This window comes from Macaca mulatta, chromosome 18 (genome assembly GCF_049350105.2).
Source record: "Macaca mulatta isolate MMU2019108-1 chromosome 18, T2T-MMU8v2.0, whole genome shotgun sequence".
In the NCBI taxonomy this organism is placed as follows: Eukaryota; Metazoa; Chordata; class Mammalia; order Primates; family Cercopithecidae; genus Macaca; species Macaca mulatta.
This window is the reverse complement of record NC_133423.1, coordinates 71,565,225-71,591,997: the sequence shown is the minus strand read 5'-3', so window position 1 is coordinate 71,591,997 and position 26,773 is coordinate 71,565,225. Positions and strand designations below refer to the sequence as shown.

At 36.4% G+C, this 26,773-nt stretch overlaps 1 protein-coding gene across 1 annotated transcript in view; it reads left to right on the top strand.

The window, feature by feature from the left end:
- Positions 1-26,773, top strand: part of THOC1 (THO complex subunit 1) — a 52,117-nt gene that overhangs the window by 6,869 nt on the left and 18,475 nt on the right. Inside the window, exons 5-11 of the mRNA NM_001260975.1 lie at positions 838-956; positions 1,406-1,454; positions 1,865-1,960; positions 4,800-4,882; positions 6,525-6,598; positions 11,125-11,233; positions 12,581-12,712. Coding sequence (NP_001247904.1) covers positions 838-956; positions 1,406-1,454; positions 1,865-1,960; positions 4,800-4,882; positions 6,525-6,598; positions 11,125-11,233; positions 12,581-12,712 — 662 coding nt within the window. The remainder of the gene's footprint in view (positions 1-837; positions 957-1,405; positions 1,455-1,864; positions 1,961-4,799; positions 4,883-6,524; positions 6,599-11,124; positions 11,234-12,580; positions 12,713-26,773) is intronic.

Here is a 26,773-nt window from a genome sequence, read left to right as displayed (position 1 = left end):
AACTTTCTACTTTTCCATTCTTTCCCCTGAAACAATACTGTTATTTTAAATGTTAAATCATAGTTAATATCAAACCTTGTTATTTTTTGAAGATAATCTTTTCAAATCACAAAGACAATTTAGCAACACTACAAAACATTTGGAAATGAGAAAAAGGGAAAACAGTACTCATAATTCCTCTACTTTTAAAAACCATTCATCTGGTATAATGGTTTTAGTTTCTATAGTCTTTTAAGAATTTTTTTATTGTCATAATCATATGTACATACAATTTTGAATCCTGCCTTTTTCACTTAGCATTATATCCTAAGCATTTTTCCAAGTTATTATAGTCGTTATAACCATCGTTTTTAATTGGCTGCATTATATTCTTTTGAATAGCTTAGTGGTGAAGAAAACAGACTGTGGAGCCAGACTGCCTGGGTTCGTATCCCAGCTCTGCCACTTACTGGCTCTGTGATCTTGGGCAAGTTATTTAACCTCTCTGTGTCTCAATTTTCCCATTCTATAAAATGCAAATAATGATATGCTCTACTTCATAGGGTTATAAGGATTAAATGTGTTAGTATATGTAAAGTACTTAGTGTGCCTGACATATAGTAAATGCTCTAGATCTTGTCAAGAATTATTGTCATCATTACTGAGTGCACATATCAAAAATTACTTAAATATGTCCTGTTTGGGGACTTGTAGGCTGCTTCCACTTCTTGTCCTTTTAAAACTTTGTTATGAGTAACAAAGTGTACCTTTTAAGATATTCTTCAGTATTATTTTTCATAGGCTGTTTTACTCTAATGTTTTTTTAAACTTTTAAACTGGCTTGTGCTCCACTTGAAGGTATTTGTACCGCATCTACACCTTTTGTATTGTTGGGAGATGTTTTGGATTGTCTTCCTTTGGATCAGTGTGACACAATATTCACTTTTGTGGAAAAAAATGTTGCTACTTGGAAATCAGTAAGTGCCTTAGTTTCTTTTCCTGCTAACTTTGTATTTCTGTAGATTCAGAGTTCTGAGGGTAGATTTAAAAAAAGAAATTATTTGTAGTATTGCTGATCGCCAACAAGTTTGTGCCTATGAAAAAATTATATACTGCTCTCTTGGGAGAGCCAAGTAAAAACCATGTGTGGAGAAAAACTTGAAATACAAAATTTGATTTAATTTGAGTAATAAAAACTAACTTGAAAATTCACACTTTCACATGTTAAAAACAGTATCATGTTTTCTTATCTTATATCTGAAAATATTTTCATTTCATTGAAAATGTTATTTACTTTAAAAAAGTGTAAGTGGCATAGTAGATTCTCAGTGCATGTTAGTGTTCTTTAATATTTTACTTCCTGCAACTTATTGAAGAATGTGTAACAAGTTCAGAAGAAGAGTGATAATTTCCATCTTAATTTCAGAATACATTCTATTCTGCTGGGAAAAATTACTTACTACGTATGTGCAATGGTAAGTAATTGAGTGATTAAATGATAGCTTTTTAAAATGTAAATATGCCCAGAAAAACATGTGGTTGAATTAAATACCAGTGATAACATTTTAAAAATAGATTAGGTATTTGTATTTTTAACTAACAATCGGATTTATTAGAACTCATTCACTTTAAGCTGTTTTTGTTCTGGGCATAAACTTAATGAAAGTCAGAAACATGTAGTAAAGTTTGTCTTTTTCATGTCATGTTGAACTTGTTTTGTTCCTAATTTCTAGTACTTTTTTGTGGCAGTGGTTTCTGCCCCCATTTTAAGAACTACTGCTTTAGGAAAATACTCTCGACAAACTGGTTTAGAAACTTTTAGGTATGGTTGTAATAAACATAGAATTATCTTTTCTGTGTAACGTTCATTTTCATATATCATTAGATCTCCTAAGAAGATTGTCTAAATCCCAGAATACAGTCTTCTGTGGACGGATTCAGCTCTTTTTGGCCAGGCTTTTCCCACTGTCTGAGAAATCAGGTAAGCTTTTATGCGTTAAATGAGTTTTCTGCAGGAAAATCTTTTCCAGTTTTTAATAGATTAAAATCTGTCATGATAATGAGAAAAATGGTTCTAAAAAGTTGAAAGACATCATAGAAATTGTCACTTTATTTTCTTTTACTTATAAATAGTTATAGCAGTCCTAGTATATAATACAGGTAATCTTGAAACAAAGTCATGGATTCTTTTAAGTTCAAAGCTTATTAACGTACAGTTGAATCATACTGAAACATGTAGATATAAACCGTCACATCTATATTTCGTAATGTATGCCTATTTTTGTGTTTCCATTTTCTCTCTCAGTCACGACTACTTAGCTATATAGACTTCCTTTCATTTCTCTTTTTTAACAGATTTTTATTGTGAAATATAATGCTTATATAGAAAAGTACATAAAGCAAATAATAATGAAACAAATACTGTATAACCACTCTGTAGCTCCTGAAATGGGACATTGCTTATTCTCCAGAGCCTTCCCCCTCCCCAGTCGGTTCAGATATGCGAGATTTTAATATCTCATTGCTTCAGTTCTCTTTTTCTTAATGCTGGGCTAATATACCACCTATTTTATATGTTGTGAGGATTAAATGAATTAAAACACGTGAAGAGCTTACAGTAGTGCCTGAGTATGGTTAGTATACACATATGTCTTTCCTAGCTCTGGTCTCTGAGAGGGCCGCAGAAGTAGTGATACTCCAGTAGCAATGAGCACATCTTCTCAAATGTAGATCATGAGGTCAGGAGATCGAGACCATCCTGGCTAACCCGGTGAAACCCCGTCTCTACTAAAAAATACAAAAAACTAGCCAGGCGAGGTGGCGGGCGCCTGTAGTCCCAGCTACTTGGGAGGCTGAGGCAGGAGAATGGCGTAAACCCGGGAGGCGGAGCTTGCAGTGAGCTGAGATCCGGCCACTGCACTCCAGCCTGGGCGACAGAGCGAGACTCCGTCTCAGGAAAGAAAGAAAAAAAAATCACTATGGTAGCTATAGCCTCATGAAATGTATTTCTTAGATAACAGGACTTGAAAGTTGAAATAACCCTTTGATTCATTGGCTACAAAATGGATGATGTATTAGCAGGCATGAAAACAACATTAATTTCCTTGTGCATCTCCATCAAAGCTCTTGGGTGACCAGGTGCATTGTGAATAAGCAATAACATTGTGAAAGGAGATCTTTTTTTTTCTGAGCAGTAAGTCTCAACAGTGGCCTTAAAATGTTCAGTAAACCATGCTATAAACAGATGTGCTGTCATCAGGGTTTGTCTTTATGGATGGAGCCCAAGGCAGAGTAGATTTAGCATAATTCTCAGGAGCCCCAGGATTTTCAGAATGGTAAATGAACATTGGCTTCAACTTAAAGTCACCAGCTGCGTTAGCCTTAACAAGAAGGTCAGCCTGTTCCTTGAAGGCAGGCAGTGACTTCTCTCTAGCTATGAAAGTCCTGGACGGCATCTTTCAATATCAGAATGTTTCATCTGCATTGAAAAATCTGTTAAGTGTAGACGCCTTCATCAATGTTCTTAGCTAGATCTTCTGATAACTTACTGCAGCTTCTCCATTGGTAGTTGCTGCTTCACCTTGTACTGTTATGTTACAGAGAGGGCTTTTTTCTTTAAACCTCTTAAACCAATTTCTGCTAGCTTCATACTTTTCTTCTGTGGTCCTCACCTCTCAGCCTTCACAGAATTAAAGAGAGTTAAAGCTTTTCTCTGGCTAGTTTGCTTGTCTATCCAGACCACTTAGCCTTTCTCTGTATCAGCAGTAAGGCTGTTTTGCTTTCTTATCATTCATATGTTCACTGGAGTAGCACTTTTAACTTCCCTCAAGAACTTTATCTTTGCATTCACAACTTGGCTGTTAAGCACAAGAGAAATTTCAGCCTGTCTTGGCTTTTGATATGCTTTAATTACTAAGCTTAATCATTTCTAGGTTTTTATTTAAAGTGAGAGATGTGAGACTCTTCCCTTTACTTGACACTTAGAGTCCATTGTAGGATTCTTAGTTGGCCTAAATTCAATATTGTCTTGTCTCAGGGAATAAGGAGACCCAAGGGGAGAGAGAGAGTCATGGGAACAGTTGGTCAGTGAAGCAGTCAGAACACACACAGCATTTATTGATTAAATTTGCCATCTTACCAGCTTGGGCAACATGGCGAAAACCCATCTCTACTAAAAATACGAATAAATTTAGCCAAGCATGGTGGTGCTTGCCTGTAGTCCCAGCTACTTTGGAGGCTGAAGTGGGAGGATCATCTGAGCTTGGGAAGCTGAGCCTGCAGTGAGCCATGATCATGCCACTGCACTGCAGCCTGGGTGACAGGAGTGAGTCGCTGTCCAAAAAAGAAGGAAAAAAGTTTACTGTCTTAGATGGGTGCAGTTTGTGGCAAAAAACAAATCTGTGGCAAAAAACAATGACAATGCTAACCTCAAAGATCACTGATCACAGATCATCGTAACAGATATGATAATGAAAAAGTTTGAAATATTGTGAGAATTACCAAAATGTGACAGAGGAAGTGAGCATATGCTGTTGGAAAAATGGTGCTGATAGACTTGTATGGTACAGGGTTGCCATTCAATTTATTTAAAAAACAAGAAACTGTGAAGAGCAACAAAACAAGGTATGCCCATACTCCAAAGGTACTTTTAAGAAATGAAGTTTTGAAAGGATTTGAAAATCAAGTGTGTTCATTTTGACTGCTCTTTAATTATGGATTTAGCATTTTGTAGTTTTGATTATGACACAAGTTACATTCGTACGTAAGTTTAGGTGTCACTGGACTTGCTTTGAATCTTCTTTGGTTTTTTTTTTTACTAGGTCTTAACTTACAGAGTCAGTTTAATCTGGAAAATGTCACTGTTTTCAATACCAATGAGCAGGAAAGCACCCTGGGTCAGAAGGTGAGGCTGATTTGAAACCTTCTCAGATAACATATTTGCAGGTTTGTTATTAAGATAACTTATGTGGGGCCAGGCACAGTGGCTCACACTTGTAATCCCAGCACTTTGGGAGGCTGAGATGGGCAGATCACTTGAGCATAAGAGTTCAAGACCAGCCTGGGCAACATGGCAAATCCCCATTTCTACAAAAGAAGTACAATTAGCAGAGCATACCTGAGAGGCTGAGGTGGGAGAATCACCTGAGCCCAGGGAGGTCAAGCTGCAGTGAGCCTTGATCATGCCACTATACTCCAGCCTGGGTGACAGAGGGAGGCCCTGCCTCAAAAAAAAAAAAAAAAAAAAAAAAAAAAATTCATATAAACGAGCCTATAAGTCATCAAAAATTTAAAAACTTTTGACTTTATTTCCAACTTACAGAAATAATGTTTTGTATGTAAAAAATTCAAGCAGTGTTTAAAATAGACTGTACAGTTATTCTGTAATCCAAGGTAGACTATGGTAGATTGTGGCATAGCTTTCTATTAAAGTGGATTAACGAAGTAGCTGTACTTTCTGTTTTGATAGTGTTAATCATAAGGTAGATTATAGAATAGATGTACTTTCTGTTTTAAACGTTGGGTTATTTTTTGCAGAATATGTATTTTTTCTATAAATTTTTATTATTTCTGTAACCACTCATAGCATTCTGTGTCTCACCATACCAGGACTTTTTGGGTATATGTACAAACATGTTGTTTTTCTCCAAAATGAGGTCATTCATACTATTCTGAAATTCACTTTCTTCCTTTAAGATTTAGATTTATCTTCATTTTTAAATGGCCCTTGGTAAATGGATATATCAGAGTGGATATATCACATTTCTCTGCTTGTGGGCATTTAGATTATGTCTGATAGTGAAAAAAAAGTTAGTGTCCAGGTAGTGTATAATATTGCATCAGTCTGCATCATCTACATCAATTATGCAATTGTCTTTTTAGGATAAATTCCAGTAAGTAAAATTACTGGGTTAAAATATATGCATATTTCATATTTCAATAGCTATTTCCTGGTTACTTCTCGAAGAGGTTATACCAATTTATACAGCCACCAGTGGCACATGGAGAATGCCTTCCCTTTTTCCCCACAGCCTCACCCCAACAGTGTGAATTATCAATTTTTTTAAAATATTGGCTTAAGTGATGTATATATTTGAAAAATAAGTCTTCTTAGTTTTAATTACATTTTGTTGATCATTATTGGTGTTAAGGAACTTCTTATATGTTGATTGGGATTTATTTTTCTTCTGTGAATTACCTATTCATGCTATTTGCTCATTTTATTGTTGAACTGTCTTTGTGCGTTTCCAAAACATTTAGGCCTTTATTCCCAGAGGGAATCTATTGATTATGTTTAGAAATGCAAATTTGAAACTTTCTACTGTCTTCATGATTGTGTTATATCATTGTCATACTGCTCTTGAGTTCTTCTGTCCGTCAGGTAAAATTCTGATTGCCTTACAGATTAACTATAGGTCTAGATAGTTAGTGACTAGACTTCTCTAACTGGGGGTTGCCTAGGAATGTGTAGCTGACCTATTATTCTAGTATTTATCTCCTGTCTGATGACTGCTTCATGACAGGCTATACATTTTTTTTCAATGTAGCACACTGAAGATAGAGAAGAAGGAATGGATGTAGAAGAAGGTGAAATGGGAGATGAGGAAGCTCCAACAACGTGGTGAGTTTTCAGAGCTTAAGCTTTTTGACTTACAGAGGTAATCTCTTAATTTATTGAGTATCCTCTCTGGGGTGAAGATATAGGCAAGGAGGAAAGAAATTATAAGAAATTTCTTTCATTTGTAATTTTCATGCATATTACTTAAAATAATCCTAAATCACTAACGGGCTTTATCCGCTGGTTTCTATATTAAGTATAGACAGTTCATTGTTTATATAGCCTACCCTATGCATCATCCCAGCATTTGAAAAGCCAACCACAGGCAGCCGTGGGAGCTCCTCCCCTTAATCCCTTCTATTAAACTTGTGGACCCAGTGCCTGTGTGTATTGGGCCAACTTTGAATGAAATAGGCAGGTTAAGAAACCTTTCCACCTTCTCTCCCCTTGCTCTTAAAACTGTTTCTTATCTCCTCCTCTATAGCCCTGTGCTTTCTTTCCAGAAGCAATCCTCAGTGGCATAGATAGGTTCTAGAAACTGCAACATTAAGTGAAACGATGTATAATGAAACCAATTTTCCCATAGGCTAATAAACAAAAGTTAGGTTCCTATGGCCTATTTCTAGTCACAAAAACAATCACCAATCTCCTAGATAAAGATGAAAATGCTTCTGTTATTAAACATTGAATAAATGTGAGCTATACATGCATTTGAGAAAGATTAATAAAAACAAGTAAGATAATTATTTGCCTAGTTATTCCAGTTTAAGGTTGCGGGTGGCCAGAGCCTGTCACAGCAACTCAGAGCGCAGGGCGGGAACCAACCCTGTACAGGACGCCATCCGCTCATGGTGTGTATACCCACACACCCACACTCACTCATCCTGGAACCATTTAGACATGCCAGTTATTTTCATGTACACCTCTTTGGAATGGAGGAGGGAATCTGACTACCTAGAGAAAACCCACAGAGACATAGGGAGAATTTACAAACTTCACATAGACCATGGCCCCAGCCAGGAATCCATTTTTTTCCCCTCATCAACGTTACAATAAAACAATATTGAAGGAAACATCATTATTTGAAGACCTGCCATAATTTCTTCCTAGCGTTGGCTTAGAAGCAATAAGCAAGAGAAAAGAGAAGGTATTAAGGAAAATTTTCCTTCACTGGCACTCTTCCAGGTGTCTGAGATGATGAGAGTCATTAGTTATAATTGAAAGAATTTCCATTACTGTTTAGAAGATCAAGATGGGATTCCTGTATCTGCCCTGTGTTTCTGGCATCCCAGATTTCAAATTCAAACACATCTCCAGAAGAAACATTAGAAGTGGTGTGGCTCCAAGCTTAACTCCAATACTTCCTAGTCATGTTTCAACATCTTTAAAATGTAGTAATGCCACCTACACTCTACAGTTAAGAGGATTAAATAAGACGATGATCAGAAATAGTCTATTAAGGCACTAATTGTTTATATGTAGTGGTAAGTGTAAAGCACTTAGAATATTGTCTATTCAGTGTCTAGTAGCTATTATTTGTTATCGTTATTTTTTTTTTAGAGACATATTTATTCATTAGGCATGGATGGAATAGGCTTTAGGGTCTGGCCTGAGCAACATCAGGGCTCTGGGGCAAGTTAGTAGGCTACAAGATAATGAGTCACCTGAAGTGTAAATGGCCCCAAAGACACCGACCAATGCAGTTTTGTCTAATTAGATTTTGCCTAAGACTGTATAGACAGTTCATCCCTATTGGTTATGTTTGTAAATCCCTTAAATAAGACTTAACACTCAGCTGCCTCTCTCTGTCACAGTCACTTATGTTGAATAGAGGGAGAAAATATATGAGGAATTACTTTGTAAACAGCAGATGGTCTTAGGCACTGTAATTTACAAAACGGAGCACATTACCCATGTACCTACAATATGAAGTCCATTCAGATTTGGCTGAAATACACCAGTAAACATTTTGTTAAGAAATTTCAATGTGTAACATCCTATAAAATAGCTCAACATTTTAAAAACTTTATCAAATTTTCCAGAGTATTTTGGTTAAAATAGTTACAAGACATTCTATTTTACATAGTAACTGGGTCTCTGATTTGTTATTATTTGCAAATACAATAAATGGTTACATTTGCTTTGTGTGGATAAACAGAAAATTCAGAAGTTTCTGTAGAGTGGTGAAGGTGGAAGGCAAATTGCAAGTGGGCTGAAGAGTGAATGGGAAGGTAATGAAGTGGTGACATGGAGTATAGACAACTCTTTGAAGAATTTTATTCAGCTGTGAAGGAAAAGAGCAAGGGACAGCATCTAGGAGAGGGGACTTTAAGTTTTAAAAAATATATTAATGCCTCAACTATAAAAACTGCCTAACAGTAATATTTAACACAACTTCAAAATTTATTCTGTGAGACGCCTCAGATACCCACCAAGCCAATTAAAGATAAAAGGGAAGAGATCAAAAGCCTTTACAGGTAGGAGATGGTAATTAGTAACTTGGAATAACATTATTGGTATCAAGCATTAAATTAGATGTGAAGTTCTTATCAATTGAGACAAAAGGGACATATAATGGTTGCGTGATTCTCATTCTCTGTTAGAACTAGCCCCATTTTTAAGAGACAAACTTTCCTGGTACTACATTTCAAGAGGTATTATATTCAATCTTACATGTTGTAACTGAGTAACATTTTGTTAGTGTGTGTGTGTGCACAGGCACTTCAAAAACATTCTTTATCAAATGTGGAACTATACAAATATTGGTTCTTGTTCTTTCATGGATGTAAATAATTTATATAGTGCGGTTTCTTTTCTCTATTTAATGTTTTAGGTAATGTTCTTTTTGTGGCTTTTTGTTTTGTTTTGTTTTGTTTTTGGTTTGTTTGTTTTTTGAGACGGAGTCTCGCTCTGTCACCCAGGCTGGAGTACAGTGCCGCAGTCTCAGCTCACTGCAAGCTCTACCTCCTGGGTTCAAGTGATTCTTCTGCCTCAGCCTCCTGAGAAGCTGGGATTACAGGCACGCACTACCACGCCTGGGTAGTTTTTGTATTTTTAGTAGAGATGGGGTTTCATCATATTGATCAGGCTGGTCTCGAACTCCTGACCTCGTGATCCGCCCGCCTCAGCCTCCCAAAGTGCTGGGATTACAGGCATGAACCACCACGCCCAGGCTGTGGCTTTTTTTTTAAAAACCCAATTCATAGAAAACCCAGAGGTATAATCTTACTGTTGTAAATCAGTTAAGCTGCTTTAATTATAGAGAGAGGTTAATGTGCAGATCATTGTTTTCCTACTTTCCGAGTTGTTACTAGGGAAAAGTTTAGGAAGAGTGAAAGTAAACCTGCCCATTAGATTCTTTCAGATACTACTAATTCTTGATGAAAGCTTTGGCAAGAACTAGATTTAGATTTTGGTTAGTTAAAAGTTGTCAGTGTTCTTCACTGTTGATTTTCACGTGCCTCACATACTAGCCATTTATCAGATATTAGCTGTTTTAAAAATTAAAAGAATAGGCCGCACAGTGGCTCACGCCTGTAATCCCAGCACTTTGGGAGGCTGAGGCGGGCGGATCACGAAGTCAGGAGCTTGAGACCATCCTGGCTAACACGATGAAACCCTGTCTCTGCTAAAAATACAAAAAATCAGCTGGGCGTGGTGGTGGGCACCTGTAGTCCCAGCTACTCAGGAGGCTGAGGCAGGACAATTGCTTGAACCCGGGAGGCAGAGCTTGCAGTGAGCCAAGATCACACCACTGCCCTCTACTCCAGCCTGGGCAACAGCGAGACTCCTTTAAAAACAAAAAAAAAAAATTAAAAGAATATGTATTGACACTGTAGATTTGTGACATATCAAGATTAGAAGTTGAATTAGTAGTGCCATAATAAAGTCACTAGAGAAAGGGCTTATTTTTGTGATGCTAACTTGATATGTACCATATATGTTTATCTCATACTAATGCTTCTTAGGATATATTATTAGTTAGTGACTGTTAACATAGATTCAGATTAACATCGGTTTAAACAACATAAAAGTTGATTTTTTTCCCCCTCATATCGAAGTCTAGAAGCAGGCAGTCCAAGGCTGGTAAGGGAGCGCTGCTCAGTGAGATTGCCTAGACCCTGGTTTCTTCTGCCTTCTTCTTCCATCATCTCTTGGTGTTTGCCGTTTTTCCTGTAGTGCAGGGTGGCTCACTCTCACATCTACATTCTAGCCAGCAGGAAGAGGAAAAGGCCAGTGATAAAATATGGCCCAAAAGTTGCACATATGACTTCTGCTCCCAACTGATTGGCCAGAATTTAATCACATGATCATACTAGCAGCAAGATTGGTTGGGAAACATAATCTTTAATTCTGAATAACCATGTGTCCTACCAAAATTCAGGGGCTCCACCAGTGTAGATAAAGAGAGTCTATTGGGGTCTGTGAGTTCCCTAAAATGATTTGTAAAAGTTTATATAAGTATTTGTGAATGTGTACTTTTCTGATAACTTTCATTAGCTTCTGAAAATGGTTTGTGACCAAAGCTAAGAATAGATATTTGTAAAAGAATTTAAATGATTTATGTAATGTAACATTTATTTTATTAGCTCTATTCCAATTGATTACAACCTGTATCGAAAATTCTGGTCACTTCAGGATTACTTCAGGAACCCCGTGCAATGCTATGAGAAGATTTCATGGAAAACTTTTCTCAAGGTGAGTTGCCAGTGACAGACTGTCAGAAGCCTAGTATTTTATAGCCAGTGATAGAGCTAAAACTTACCCTTGTCTAACATACTTTTCACTATTTTATTCTACCTCTTACATTTTTATACCAATTTCATAACAAGCTAAATTACAAATTAATATTTAAACCACTATTATTGTGAAGTAGTGTGTAAGAATCGGATATTTAAAAGTCATTACAGCCTTGCTTTTTTGGAATATAATGAGTGTTATCAACATAAATTGATGATATTTTGCAGAATATATTCTGTCTTTGTACAAAATTATTTTAGCTGTCTTGTTGAAACAGAAGTCCTCAAGTCATGGCCCTGGGCCAGATCTGACCTACTGCTTGTAAACAAAGGTTTATTGGAATACTACCATGACCTCCACTTACCTGTGGCTGTTTTTGCACTCTAATGGCACAGCTGAGTAGTTGCAACTGAGACTATAAAGGCCACAAAGCCTGAAATAATTACTCTCTGGTCCTTTATGGAAGAAGTTTGCCAATCCTGTTTTAGAAGAATTTTTTATATTTTTCTTGGCTACTTAAAGATCAGTTATCCTTTTTTGTTGTAATCAAAATATAAGATAAGTAGGTAGTTCTCAAAGTAGCGTGGTGTGTGTTATGTTATTTTTAATAGTTTTTGTTTTGTATGCAATTTTTTGTGGGGGCAGCACTATCCAAATTCAGATTAAGTGGTTAGTGAGAAATAATCTGAAATTGTCTTCTAACTGAACAGAATTTGATGGAATTTATTTGCTCAGTCTTTAGCACAAGAAATACATAAGAGTTTCTACAGGTAGTTAAACAATTTCACTGGTAAATTCCTATACACTCTTAAAAGTGTTCCCTTCTCTGTTTGTCCCTTACACAAACTTCTTAAATCATATTTCTTTTTTTTTGGAGACGGAGCCTCCCAGGTTCAAGGGATCCTTTAGCCTCAGTCTCCCGAGTAGCTGGAACTACAGGTGCCCGGCTAATTTTTGTGTTTTTAGTTGAAACAGGGTTTCACCATGTTGGCCAGGCTTGTCTCAAACTCCTGATCTCAAGTTACCTGCCCACCTCAGCCTCCCAAAGTGCTGGGATTACAGGCATGAGCCACCGCAACTGGCCAAGAAATCGCATTTCTTTAGGAGTAGGGAACTTGTTCCTACTTTTACAACAAGTGAAATATCCACAATAGTTTTTACTCCCATAATTTTTATTGTTAGTGTGCCTTACAATATACAATATACATACATGATTGAGAGTAAATTCTAGACATTTTGATGCAGAAAAGCACTAAACAAATTTGGGTAACAATGTCGAATAAAACTAACATTTTTATTTTGCAGTATTCTGAAGAAGTTTTAGCTGTTTTTAAGAGTTATAAATTAGATGATACTCAGGCCTCAAGAAAAAAGATGGAAGAATTGAAAACAGGAGGAGAGCATGTATATTTTGCAAAATTTTTAACAAGTGAAAAGGTATAAGTTTTTCTTTCTCACTAAGCATAATAAGAAATGGTCTTGTTTTATTTCTGTTTAGCTGACAGCCTTTCTAACTTAAATTGAATAGAAATGTTTCCTATTTTTACTTTGGGTTAAAGCTGATTAATGTTACTTTGAAAGTCCCATTTCTTCCTTTCACAAGTAGGACTAATTTGATTTCAAAGGTGAAAGTAATTCTACATTAAGTCTGTTTTGTAGACTAATTTTGGAATAAATGCAGTTTAATTACTTTCATGTCTATATATTTTAAACGTCAAGTTAGGATTTAATTTGTATATGAAAATAATATTTCATAATATTTAGGTACAAGTAAGGGGTTTAAAAGTTCCTTGTTAATCTTATTTATACATTTTAAAAAGTAAATTTTGTTCAAATATAATGCTACAAGATGATGTAAAGTTTCTAGTCAAGATGGCACATTGAGTTTATGTTTCGACTCACTCCCTTTGCTCCAAACACATAGCAATGACGGGTAAAATATAAACGAGAAAACAAAAGAGACAAGGCTGGGCTTCCACAAACAAGATAAATATCTTCATGGACCAGAAATGCCAAGTAGTGAGCAAAACTGCAGCCTGGGCCTGCTGGACTCTCTATCCAAGGCAGGTGGTGGTGTCCAGGAATTTGGCTACAAGTAACAGAGACTAAATGTGCACCATGTGGGACAAGGGGCCAGAGCCAGTTTCGCTTCTTGAAGCCAAGGACTAGGGTGGAACTTTTATCCACTTTTGGAAAGAAACTAAGAAAAAAGATTGCCAGTCTTCTGCCAAGGGCTATGGTTTTATAGGAAGTTGTGAGCCTAGGGATAACAAAGACAGCTTTGTGTCCATCTGCTTGCTCAGTGACCAGATATGTGATATGCTAAGTATACTTATGAAGCAGCTGCTGTAAGAAGTCATCATAAGACTTATTCTAGACTTTTGGACTCAGGGGCCCTGGTAGAAGCAGATGCAGAACTGCTAGAAAGGGAAGGATGTACACAGAGAGGGAGGGGAAAGGAAGTAAACAAACATCCCAAAAGAAAAGGCTCCTGTTCAAAACTCTGATAAATTAAAATTCCAAAATCCATAAATCTAATGCTAAGAAGGATCACCAGCAAAATCAACTCTTGGGATAGACGTATATTTATTCCAGATGAAATATATAGCCTGACCAAGACTTCATATATGTTTTGGATACTCAAAAAGATAATTGATAACTTAATCCATTGAAAAGGAACAAGAAATCATGAAACAGAAGCAGGCTGAAATGAAGTAGGACAGTCAACACAACTAATCAGGAGTCTTGGAAATGGAAAATATAATCATTGAAACCAAAACTCAGCACACAGAATTAAACTATACACTGGACATAGATGAACAAAGAACTAGTGAACTGAAGAAGGTGATGAGAACTTCATCCAGCAAACAGCACAGTTTTTTTTTTTTTTTTTTTTTTTTTTTTTAAGTGAAGGAGCAGTTAAAAGCCATGGTGAATAGATTGGGAATTTCCAACATCTGTCTAGTAGGATTTCCAAAGAAGAAAATGGAGGGAATGGTAGAGAAACTGGATTGCAAAGAATTGAAGGAAATCTCAAATCCTCGGCTTAAAAGTATGCCACAACTGCCAAGCAGGATAAAGAAAGATAAATCTACTCTTCAGTACCTCATGCCATAACTGTGGGCATTCAGAGAAAACCTAAAAACCACTAAGGGATAAGAAAGACAGATATACTGGGAAGGCACAGCGGTTTGACTGTTAGCAGATTTCTAACAGATATCAACCATTAATACCAGAAGACGGTAGAGAAATACTAAAGTGCTGAAAGAAAAATGGCATTGAATCTAGAATTTTATACCAAGTTAAATATACCCAAGACTGCCGATGGAAGAAAGACATTTTTGTTTAAAGACCAGGATAACTTACCACTCAGTGACCCTCATTTTGAAAAAAACTACTCAAAGATGTTCTTCAGGAGGAAGGAAATTGAACCCATAAGAATGGAGTGGGATACAGAAGGCAACGGTGAGCACAAAAATTAAAAAATATGACAGTAAATTTACTATTGACTATAAACACAAAAAAGTCATGAATGATTTAAAATTTTTTTGATTAAAAAGTTTTATTAACGTGGAACTTAACTAGATGACAGTAATAATATGGAAGGGGAAAGCAGAGATGTTTCGTGAGTAATTTAAAATTATGGCAGTCCTTGTAATCTTCAGGCGTAGGAAAGGAATACTGAATATTCCTTTTCATGTATATTAAAAGGGTAACCACCAAAAGAAAACCAACTTGTTGCTCTCAAAGAGCAGAGATCAAAGGGAGGCAGGGAGGAACCTAGGCTACTTTATAAATCCGGCAAATGGCAGAAAGGGAAGGAAAAAGGAAGAGAAAGGAGGGGAGAAATATGTCAGTAATAACAAGTATAAACTGATTTAATTTACCTAATAAGACTTTATCAGATTGGATTTTTTAAACTCCAGCTATATTTGTTAATTTAAATGAAACAAATATAGAAACCTTTTGGTTGACTAAAGAATTCAAAGGTTTTATTCTACCTTATGTGGAAGAGGAGAGGAAAATCCCAAAGCTCTTGCTTAACAGAGAAACTTCCCAAGGTTATCTACTTTTTAGAATGCAGAGGTGTCAGTTTAATATTATCAGGGTAAAAAAGTTACAAAATAAAACAACCAGTAAGACCTGTATACTTTTAAGACTTACAGGTCCACATTTCTCAGGACATGATAGCTATTTCAAAAATCTGGATGTCTTAATAGATTTTTTTTTTTTTTTTTTTTTTTGAGACGGAGTTTCACTCTGTCGCCCAGGCTGGAGTGCAATGGCGCGGTCTTGGCTCACTGCAACCTCTGCCACCTGGGTTCAAGCGATTCTCCTGCCTCCGCCTCCCGAACAAATAGCATTTCTAAAGACATTTTAATAATGAAAAACAGCAGGATTAAACATTTTCAGAGAAATCTCCACATTGGAATATGGGATTGATGCTTTTATATCATTCTCCATTCACTTTATCACACTTGGCTTTCTAATAGTATCTCTCCCTTTATGAATCTTTGTAAACTTGCTTTCACCAGCAGTTAGAACATGAACTTTCAGGATTAAGCTCTGAAATTTCATTAATTAATACCACGAGGAAGGTAAAACCAGCTTTGAGAAGCTTAAAACTTACCATAGGAATAAGAAAAAGGCACAAAATAGTACCAAAGAGAATGTGAGACATATAATGTTTTGCATCTTCATTTCCCTTTGTTGCCCCTTGAGCAACAACTTTATCTTAAATTTACAGTCCTCCTTGTACATTCTTCATATTTTTTGGTGTATTTTTAGTGTTTACTACTTAATATACAAGTGAAAATATTTGTAATGCGTTACCTATATCATGAAAAATATGCAACATTTTGTAAGCTTTACTGCTGCACTGAAAGAAGCCTTCCAGCATCTCTATACCTTATGTGGTATACTAGGATTCCCAAAAAGGCCTTCACACCTAAATATACGCTAGTTTTGGGCCTGATGTTACTTTCAACTTCTGATACAGATTTGGTAAGTCATGGGAAAGGTCTGGATTTTTCAGGGATACAGGTGCTGTATTCCTTGCCAGTAAGAGCTAGCTAAAGTGAAATCTAAAGCTGTGATTATTTGGAGCATAATTCTATAGCCTATCATTTCACTGATGAATAGGTTTAGAAAAGTGCTTATCATTACAAGGTTAGATCTTTCATCTCTGTAATAGAGCCTGTGACCCCATCCAATGGGAATATTATTATCCAGAAGCATTGTGTTTTGTTACATGAATCTGGTCAGACTTTTCCTCAGGGATAGTCCAGGAATAATACTTGGCAAGTTTGATATAAAGTTTTTTTTTTTTGAGACACTTTTTTTTGGCCCACTGCAACTTCTACATCCTGGGTTCAAGCGATTATTGTGCCTCAGCCTCCTGAGTAGCTGGGATTATAGGCACCCGACACCACGCCTTGCCAATTTTTGTATTTTTTAATAGAGACAAGTTTTTTTGCCATGTTGGCCAGGCTGGTCTCGAACTCCCAACCTCAGGTGATCTGCCTGCCTCAGCCTTCGAAAGTGCAGGGATTACAGGCGTGAGCCACTATGCCCAGCCAGATGATATAAACTTTATAGTTGGAGATAGGCCAGTTATGTGGCAACTACAGGTAGGCAGAGGTTCTACAAATAAAATGGGTGTCTTTGTAAATTATCGTATCTTCCTTCCTTAAAGACAGAAGTTTCCCCTAGAAACAAAGTGCCACATTTTTGTGCTACCTAGAGTGTGATTGTAAATACTAATGCCCAACAGTATAGTTCCCTTGTTAGCAGAGCAAAATAATTCAGGGATACTACTTGCTAAATGTAGTGCTGAGATACCTGGGTTGTTTATTTTTTAATGGAGTGGAAAAGTATCTGTTCTTTAAGGTTAGTTCAAGGTCATACTCAGAAATTTTAAGGGAGGATTTTACCTCTAATTGTTCAACTTATACCAAATAAAAGGCACTGGTATTATAGGGATTCCTCCCTCCGTACTATGTAGCATGTAAAAGTAGAACAACATTTCAAAACATTTAAGTACCATGAGTATTACCATGATGGTTAAAGGAATATATTTTTGGATCTTTTAAGTTATCACAGAAAAGAGTATAACAACACTAACTAGATATAGGCTTTAGGGTTATCCAGTCCTTTAGAATAATACGCTTCTCGCTTTCCGTCTGAGACTCAATGACGAGAATGATCAGACGGAATACTCAGTGGCTAGCAGTTACCAGGGTGAGGTTACCCACAGTCATGTACTGTTGACCCTAGTGTGGTCATTAGGCCATTCTTTTTCATGGAGAAAAGAAAATTCACAATTTTGCTTGGTCTTTGCATTGCGTGAAGAGGCCTCTAGTTAGGACTTTTGGTCATTTTTTTAAAAAAAGTTCCTGGCAGTAAGAAACTATCCATACAGTCATTCTGCCTTAAATGTTTTGTAGTTTTTATGTCCATTTGAGAGGTTGAATCTTTATGTAGTAAAGGCTAAGATAGGTCTCCTATAAGATATACTATAGCTTAGCTAGGAGCAAATGAAGGCAGAAGCAAGACCCTGCTGTTAACAAGTGGGCAGGCTAACCACTATCCTACAATTTTTCTTTTAATCTCATTAGTTGTTTTTGGTATGGGAGGCTTTTAGATAGCTCTGGAACAGGGCTGCACAGCAGGAGGTGAGTGGTGGGCAAGCAAGTGAAGCTTCATCTGTATTTACAACTGCTCTCCATCACTCATATTACCACCTGAGCTCCGCTTCCTATCAGATGAGCAGCAGCATTAGATTCCCATAGTAACATGAACCCTATTGTAAACTGATCATGAGAGATCTAGGTTGTGTGCTCCTTATGAGAATCTAATGCCCGATGATCTGTCACTGTCTCTCATCACCCCCAGATGGGACCTTCTAGTTGCAGGAAAGCAAGCCCAGGGCTCCCACTGATTCTACATTATGGTGAGCTGTATATGTATTTCATTATATATTACAATATAATAATAATAGAAATGAAGTGCACAATAAATGTAATGCACTTGAATCATCCTGAAACCATTCCCTCTACCCCATAACCCCTGGTCTGTGGAAAAATTGTCTTCCATGGAACCAGTCCCTGGTGCCAAAAAGGTTGGGGATCACTGCTTTAGAAGTCTTTTGCTGACAGTTGTGTCAGTCTTAGCATATGCTTTCACTCATCCTGTAAAGATAAATACTATAGATAAAACCTTTTCATATGATTGACATTTTTTAATATAAATAAAATTGACTTGTAATGGTCCTCAGGGCGGAAGGCATGAACTACCCTCTGTTCTGACATTTTTGAACTCTGTGGTCCTGACAAATAGAACAGCTCTTTAAATATCATTGAGCATATTAGAAAACTTAAGAGTATACTCGGCCATTGTTATTTTTAGAATAACCTCTGTGTGTGAGTCAAGCCATGGTTATACAAGCAAGATAAGAAAGTAAAGTGATTGATGCTACCAAGTAGCAGCCCTCTAGGAAAGACTAAAGGCAGTTAGGGTGCAGAAGGTGTACTGCCAAAGTAGGCTCTGAATTTGGAGCCTAATCTTGAAGAGAGGCAAAGGCTGTGAAAGACCTAGCAGAGGAGACTAGTTATTTGATAAGATAAAGAGCAGAGAGAGAGTGAGAAGCCGCCCAACCTTCTTATTAGCCAAAGTAATAGAAATTAATACTGACTATAACAGACCATTACAAATTTTAGGTCCTCTAGAAATGAGAACTCTTATTATGTTTACAACAGTGTATAGTCATGATTACACAAAAGCATAACGAAGTCATATTTATAAATGTTAATAGACCTTTGAAAAGAAAATGTTCTCTGATGCGGACAATAATTTTGGACTTCTGGACAGACTCTATAGAGGGCAAAAAAAAATTCCCTGGTTATAAATGGACTTCATACCCAGAGGAAAAAAATTTTTTTCTGTGAGTTAATCAGGCTCCCTCCTCTATTATATACAAGTATTTATTAGTTTTCAATATACTTTTATATGCATGTTGTAATAGATCAGTGTTTAATAACAGTATTATTTAAAACTTTAAAATTAGTTGTTTTTTTTTTTTTTTTGAGACGGAGTCTCGCTCTGTCGCCCAGGCTGGAGTGCAGTGGCCAGATGTCAGCTCACTGCAAGCTCCGCCTCCCAGGTTTATGCCATTCTCCTGCCTCAGCCTCCCGAGTAGCTGGGACTACAGGCGCCCGCCACCACGCCCGGCTAGTTTTTTGTATTTTTTAGTAGAGATGGGGTTTCACCGTCCTAGCCAGGATGGTCTCAATCTCCTGACCTCGTGATCCGCCCGTCTCGGCCTCCCAAAGTGCTGGGATTACAGGCTTGAGCCACCGCGCCCGGCCTAAAATTAGTTTTTAAAACAATTCTATCAAGCATGTTTAATATGTAAACATTAACTGATTTATTTCATCCTGAGTGTTACGAAGAGCAAACATGTTAAGGTATGGTCAGAGATACATAGGTTTAAAAATATATGAATCAGGCCAGGCACAATGGCTCACGCCTGTGTCCCAGCACTTTGGGAGGCCAAGGCAGGCAGATCACTTAAGGTCAGGCGTTTGAGACCCGCCTGGCCAACATAGCGAAACTCTGTCTCTACTAAAAATACAAAAAATTAGCCGGGTGTGGTGGCAGGTGCCTATAATCCCAGCTACTTGGGAGGCTGAGGTAGGAGAATCGCTTAAACCCAGGAGGCAGAGGTTGCACTGAGCTGAGATCACACCATTGCACTCCAGCCTGGGCAACAGAGTGAGACTCTGTCTCAAAAAAATAAAATTAAATTAAATAAAAGAATCATATGTTAGGGATTTTTTATGTTTTCTGTGTTTGAATTTTAATTTTTTGTAGAAATGTTTTCAATACTCTCTGATCCTATAGAGTATTAAAACTTTACCAGATAGCGTAAGAATATTCTGTAAATTCATATAATTTTCAGTATTGTCTGAGATTTATGAAAACCAACGTATAGACACTGGCTGTTTAATCACAGCTTGATTTAGTTGTTCACCCATGTTTATGTGTAAATAATCCTAAGTATTAATAATACAGGTAACAACAAAATAACCTATATTAGAAAGTTTCATTTTAGCCTTTTAAAGGCAGAAAAATCTTATGTTTATTAGAATTCTATATTTGTATCTTTTTTCTACCTTGTGGTTTAACCAAAGAAAAGTCATAAAGTCATCTTTTAGACTGAAAACTTTCAAATAGCACTAATGTAAAACATTAGAGTTTGTTTTACATTGACTATGAGTATTAAGGAAAATGAAATTTAAATCTTTGGTATTTATTTTATTGAGGAATACTATAGCCTTCTAAGTCTACCTCACAGTACAGTCATGCACCCCATAATGGCACCACATAATGACCACATAATTGGTCAACAGTGGACCCCATGTACAACAGTGGTTCTGTAAGATTATAGATTATAATACTATTTTTACTTTTGCCTTTTCTATGTTTAGATACACAAATGCTTAACCATTGTGTTACAGTTGCCTACAGTATTCAGTGCAGTAACATGCTCTACAGGTTCGTAGCCTAGGAGCCATAGGCTGTACCATATAACCTAGGTGTATAGTAGGCAATACTATTGTTAAGTACAGTCTATGATGTTCACACAGTGGGGAAATTGCCTAATGACACCTTTCTTAGACTGTATCCCTGTAGGTAAGTGACACATTACTGTATTAGTACAGAAAGTTGCTTAAAACTTTGAGACTGTGTCTTCAGGTTACTTTTTTACTAAATAAAAGGATTGAGACTTGATAGGTCCTGCCTTCAATGGGCGTCTCCTTTTATCTTATAACTCAGCAGGGACACTGAGAGGTCTTTTAGTTTAATTTTAAACTAAAATTAGATTTTCATTTTTTTAAGAACTTTTTTTTGAAAGACACTTTGAAAAGAATTATTACAAAGTAGAGCTGGGCGCAGTGGCTCACGCCTGCAATCCCAGCACTTTGGGAGGCCAAGGCGGGGAAATCACTTGAGGTCAGGAGTTCAAGACCAGCCAGGCCAACATGGTGAAACCCCATCTCCACAAAATACAAAAATTAGCCGGGTGTGGTGGCAGGTGCCTGTAATCCCAGCTACCCTAGAGGCTGAGGCAGGGGAATCCATTGAACCTGGGAGGCAGAGGTTGTGAGCTGAGATCCCACCACTGCACTCCAGCCTGGGCAACAGAGTGAGACTCCATCTCAAAAAAAAAAAAAAAGAAGGAATGCTATTTAAATTTATAATGTAGTTGTTTTTATACAATTGTTTATACATTCTTTTCTAAGAAACCAGTGTTTTCTATTTCAATTGAATAAGCTATATGGAAGGTACTATTCCAGGTAGAAAACTATTTTACAATTTAATCCTCTAGATCCTAACTTAATATCTGACACATTTGTGAAAAGTAAAAGTTTAAATTGTTTAAAAGTTTAAAAAGTTTAAATTTAAAGTTTAAAGTTAAATATTTGTAAACATACTAACTGTGGAACCTATATATTTTTTTCCTAGTCTGGGGAGAAAATGAGTATATTCAAAACATGTGGAGTTTAGCCTTGATTTCTTAATTGTCTGGGTAGATTTTAACACCTCGTCCAGGATTATGTAAGCACTTAGTGGTGCCTTTCAGCAATTTAAAAAGGAAATCCAGTATGTGAAGCCGGGTGTGGTGGCTCATGCCTATAATCCCAGTGCTTTGAGAGGTTGAGGTGAGTGGATCACTTGAGGCCAGGAGTTTGAGATCAGCCTGGATGACATAGTGAAACCCCATCTCTACTAAAAATACAAAATTTAGCTGGGCGTGGTGGTGCGCACCTATAGTCCCACCTACTGAGAAGGCTGAGGCAGGAGAATTGCTTGAATCCGGGAGGCAGAGGTTGTAGTGAGCCACGATTGTGCCACTGCACGCCAGCCTGGGTGACAGAGCAAGACTCTGTCTCCAAAAAAAAAAAAAAAAAAAAAAAAATCCAGTACATGAGAGATTTAGTACTTTTCCAGAAATCTCTCAAGACACACAATCTGATCAGTTATATACTGTAGAAACTGTATAGCTGTGTTCCTTTCATAGACTCAAGACTTTTTCGAGAAATACGCAACGCCTGCAGTCATGTTACAGAGACTACCCTGTCACCCACTCTCTGACACACAATTCACATGGGTTTTCACGTAAAAGAAAAAAAAGAGCCTACACTCAGTCAACAGGAAAAAGTATTAAATTAGGCCAACTAGAGGTCATACAAAAGCACTTTTAAGGAGTGAAAACATTCTGAACTAACTCAAGGTTAGTAGTAGCGATCCTTTTGTGTACTCTTCCTCACTGGGGGCTCAAGAGCAAAACATAAATTCACATTTACACAGATGTTCTGAGCTTCCCATGCACCAAATTGCCATTGGTACATTTGTCTTCTGGGGGCGCCAGTTTCCTTTTAATGAGATTTGCGTCTCAGAATCTTATCCTTTCCTAGTTATGCAAAGCCAAGTTCCGTAATTCCATGATTTTCACTAAGAAGGAAGAAAGCAGACCTAAGAGCTTAAAACTTAGGTGGAAAAGAAAAGAACACAAGAAAAATTTAATAAATGGAAGATGGAGCAGTTTGTATCCACAAGGGATATTTACCTAAAACAAAACTCATGATTGAAATATTAGGATGGAAAGAAACATACCAGGCGAATACCAACAAAAAGAAAGCTACATAAATAACAAATAAAATAGAATTTAAGGGGAAAAGTATAAATAGGACAAGGAACACTACATAATAAAGGAATGAACCACCAAGAAGGTGTCATGAACTTATATGTATTTCACAATATACCCTCAAAATATATTAAGCAAAAACTTACAAAGTTATGAGAAGTTGGCTCACAATAACAGTATGTATTTTTAACTGCTTCTGATGGATCAGGTTGACTAAATATTAGTTAAGTATATGGAAAATTTGAACAATGACAGTAATAAGCTTGATGTAGTACAGAGTAAATAGAAGCAATATATTTATTTTTGTGTATACGTGGAACATTCACAAAATTTGACCATGTACTAGGTCACAAAGAAATTCTCAGCAAATTTCAAAGATTATATATGAAGAACAGATTCTCTGGCCACATTTCTCTGTCATCAAATTAGAATTCTAAAATTAAAGCTGCAAAAAGGACAGCTTAAAAAGAGGCAAATATATGAAAACATAAAAATGCATTTCCCAGGAATTAAAGAAGAAATCATAATGGAAATTCCAAATTTGTAATAAATATATCAAAATTGTAATTACAGGAAGAATGATATGTCAGAAGTGTGGGTTACAAATAAAGGGAGATGTAAAGGGACCGTTAAAGCTTCATATGCATTAATGGAAAAAATGTCAAGAAGGAGTGACAAATTGAGCATTCAACTCAAGAAGTTAGAAAAAGTACAAAGTAAACCTCAAGAAAATGGAAGTAATAATAATAGCACAACTTAATGAAATAAGAGAAGCTATAAAATATATCAGCAAAACTGAAAGTTGTTTCTTTGAAAAGAAAATGTTATAAAAAGAAATCCAGAGCCTGTGCAAGGAAAATGAAAAGATACCAGCAAACAGTATTAACAGTAAAAATTGACATAATTAGAGATATTTGAAATGATTAAGAGGATATTATGAACAACTTCTACAAATAAATTTTGAAGCCTAATAAAATGGGAATTCTTTAGAAAAATGTAATGACCAAAATAGACTCTCAAAAAAAAAAAAAAAAAAAAAAAAAACAACTAAATAGATGAACAACCATTAAAGAAATACCAGCCAGAATGACACTTTTTGAATGACATCAGGCCCAGAAGTTTCTCAGGCACATCTTATCAATACTTCAAAGAATAAATAATTTCTACCATAAATGAAAATTTTCAGAAGTTAGAAAAAGAGAAGCCCCCCAGTTCATTATATAAGATTATAACTTAAAATCCCGATAAGGACAGAACAAGGAAAAACGTGTATATATATTCGTCTCACATATAAATAGAATGTTTTCTATTTATTGAAGTGTTTTATAAACTCACAAATGAAGTAGTTATTTTTTTTTTTAAATAGAGACATATGGTTTATCCTAGGAATGTAAGTATGGTTCATCAGAAAGATGAATATAATGCCAGATGAACAACAGATTGGCTGGGCATATTGGCTTACGCCTGTAATCCCAGCACTTTGGGAGGCCAAGGCTGGAGGATTGCTTGAGCCCAGGAGTTCAAGACCAGCCTGGGCAACACAGCAAGACCATGTCTGGGAAAAAAAAAAAAGATTAAAGATTTTTAAGATCTGTATGATCAGCTCAGAAGTCAAGAAAATTCAATAAAATCTAATATTCAATACAAAAAGTAGAAAGGAATGTTCTCTGAGTTGATAAAAGGACTGATTTTAAAAACCCTATTGCAAACATCATACACAATTATGAAACTTTAAAAAGTATTCCCATTAAATCCAAAAAGAAGACATGGATGGACACTAACCATATTTCTGTTCAACACCGTACTGGAGGATCTAACCATTTCAATAAGAGAAAAAAACAAGGAAATAAGAATTGTAAGTATTGGAAAGAAAAGAGTAAACTATCCCCATTTGAAGACAATATAATTGTCTGCAGAGAAAAATCCAAGAGAACCAAGAAACTGTTAGAACTAATGAAACTTCAGCAAGATTGCAAGAGAAACATCAATAGTGTTCTTATAAACTAGTAATCAATTACATGTTATTCAGAATAGCAGTGAAAACTCTCCAATACCTAGGCGTAGTCTTCATAGAGAAACATTACAAAAATGGAGCAGCGTTACATTTATAGATACAGACCCAGTGCCCCTTCTCCCCAGATTTATTGATTCAGCATGTTTTGAATCAGTATCCAAATGGATTTTTAAATTTAAGTTATACCCAAAGGAATATGAATTGTTTTATTATAAAGACCAAATGGGTTTTTTCATGGGAACTCAAAAAGTTAGTATTAATGTTTCTATGGAAAAGCAGAGAGCCAAGAGTAAGAAAAATATGAAGAAAGCAGGAACACTTGCCCTGTCAGATATTAAGACCTATACAGCAATAGTAGTTAGGACAGGTAATTATTAGTACCAGTATACAGAAGAAGAAAACTAAAACAATAGAAAGTCTGAATTGTAGAAAAGTTAATATACAAAAAGATTCCATTATAAACTAGCGAGGAAAGGATGAATTATTTGTGGTTTTCCTTTTTTTTTTTTTTTTGGAGACAGTTTCGCTCTTGTTGCCCAAGTGAGTGCAATGGCGCAATCTCAGCTCATTGCAACCCACCTCCTGGGTTTAAGCGATTCTCTTGCCTCAGCCTCCCGAGTAACTGGGATTACAGGCATGTGCCACCATGCCTGGGTAATTTTATATTTTTAGTAGAGATGAGGTTTCTCCATGTTGGCCAGGCTGGTCTCAAACTCCCAATCTCCGGTGATCTGCCCGGCTCAGCCTCCCAAAGTGCTGGGGTTACAGGCATGAGCCACCAGGCCCAGCCTATTCTTAATAAATTATCCATATGGAAAAATTAAAATTCAGTCTGTACCTCAGTACAGTCAATTCCAGGTTAATTGACAGTATGAATGAGAAAGGCAAGACTTTTAAACATTTAGAAGAAAATATGAAATATGTAAATTTGGAGTAGGGAGAGATTTCTTGAGCTACAAAAAGCACAAATTATGAGGGAAAAATATCAATTTAATATTTAAGATTTAATATTAAGATGTAAAAGTCTTGAATAGTAAAAGATACCATAAGCAAAGTAAAAAGACAAGGCACAGACTAGGAGAAGATTATTTGCCACCTATATAACCAGGAAAGATTAGTATTCAGAATATTCCATTGATAAAAGACAACCAGATGGAAAACTGAAAAGATGATAAGAACAAGTCATTTAAAGATGTAGAAAACTGAATAGTGAATGAGCTTGCAAAAGTTGCTAAGCCTCTCTAGTGCAAATAAAATGATGAGATAACCATTTCACACTTAGCAACCTGGCCAAAATTGAAAAGCCTAACAATAATAGTGTTGGCAGAGATGTGGGAAAATGAGAACTTTTATACACTGTTGAAATATAAATTGAATCAACCACTTTGCAGAATACTTTTGTAAAAACTAGTGAAGTTAAAATTTGTTCCTAAATATGGCCCCCTACATAGGACCCATGTACACAAGGAAATCTCTAAGAAGATTCACTGTACCATTGTCTGTAAATGATGTATTTGTAAATGAAAGTTTAGAAACAGTGTCAGTGTTCACAAGCAGAAGACTGGGTGATAAGATAATTTTATGTGATAGTTCTATAAAGCACTGAAAATGGATTAATTATAGCAGGGGTTGGCAAATCTGGCATATCATCTGTTTTTGTAGATAATTTTTATTGGGCCAGGTCAGGTGACTGTAATCCTAGCACTTTGGGAGGCCAAGGCAGGAGAATTGCTTGAAACCAGGAGTTTGAGACCAGCCTGAGCAACAAAGTGAT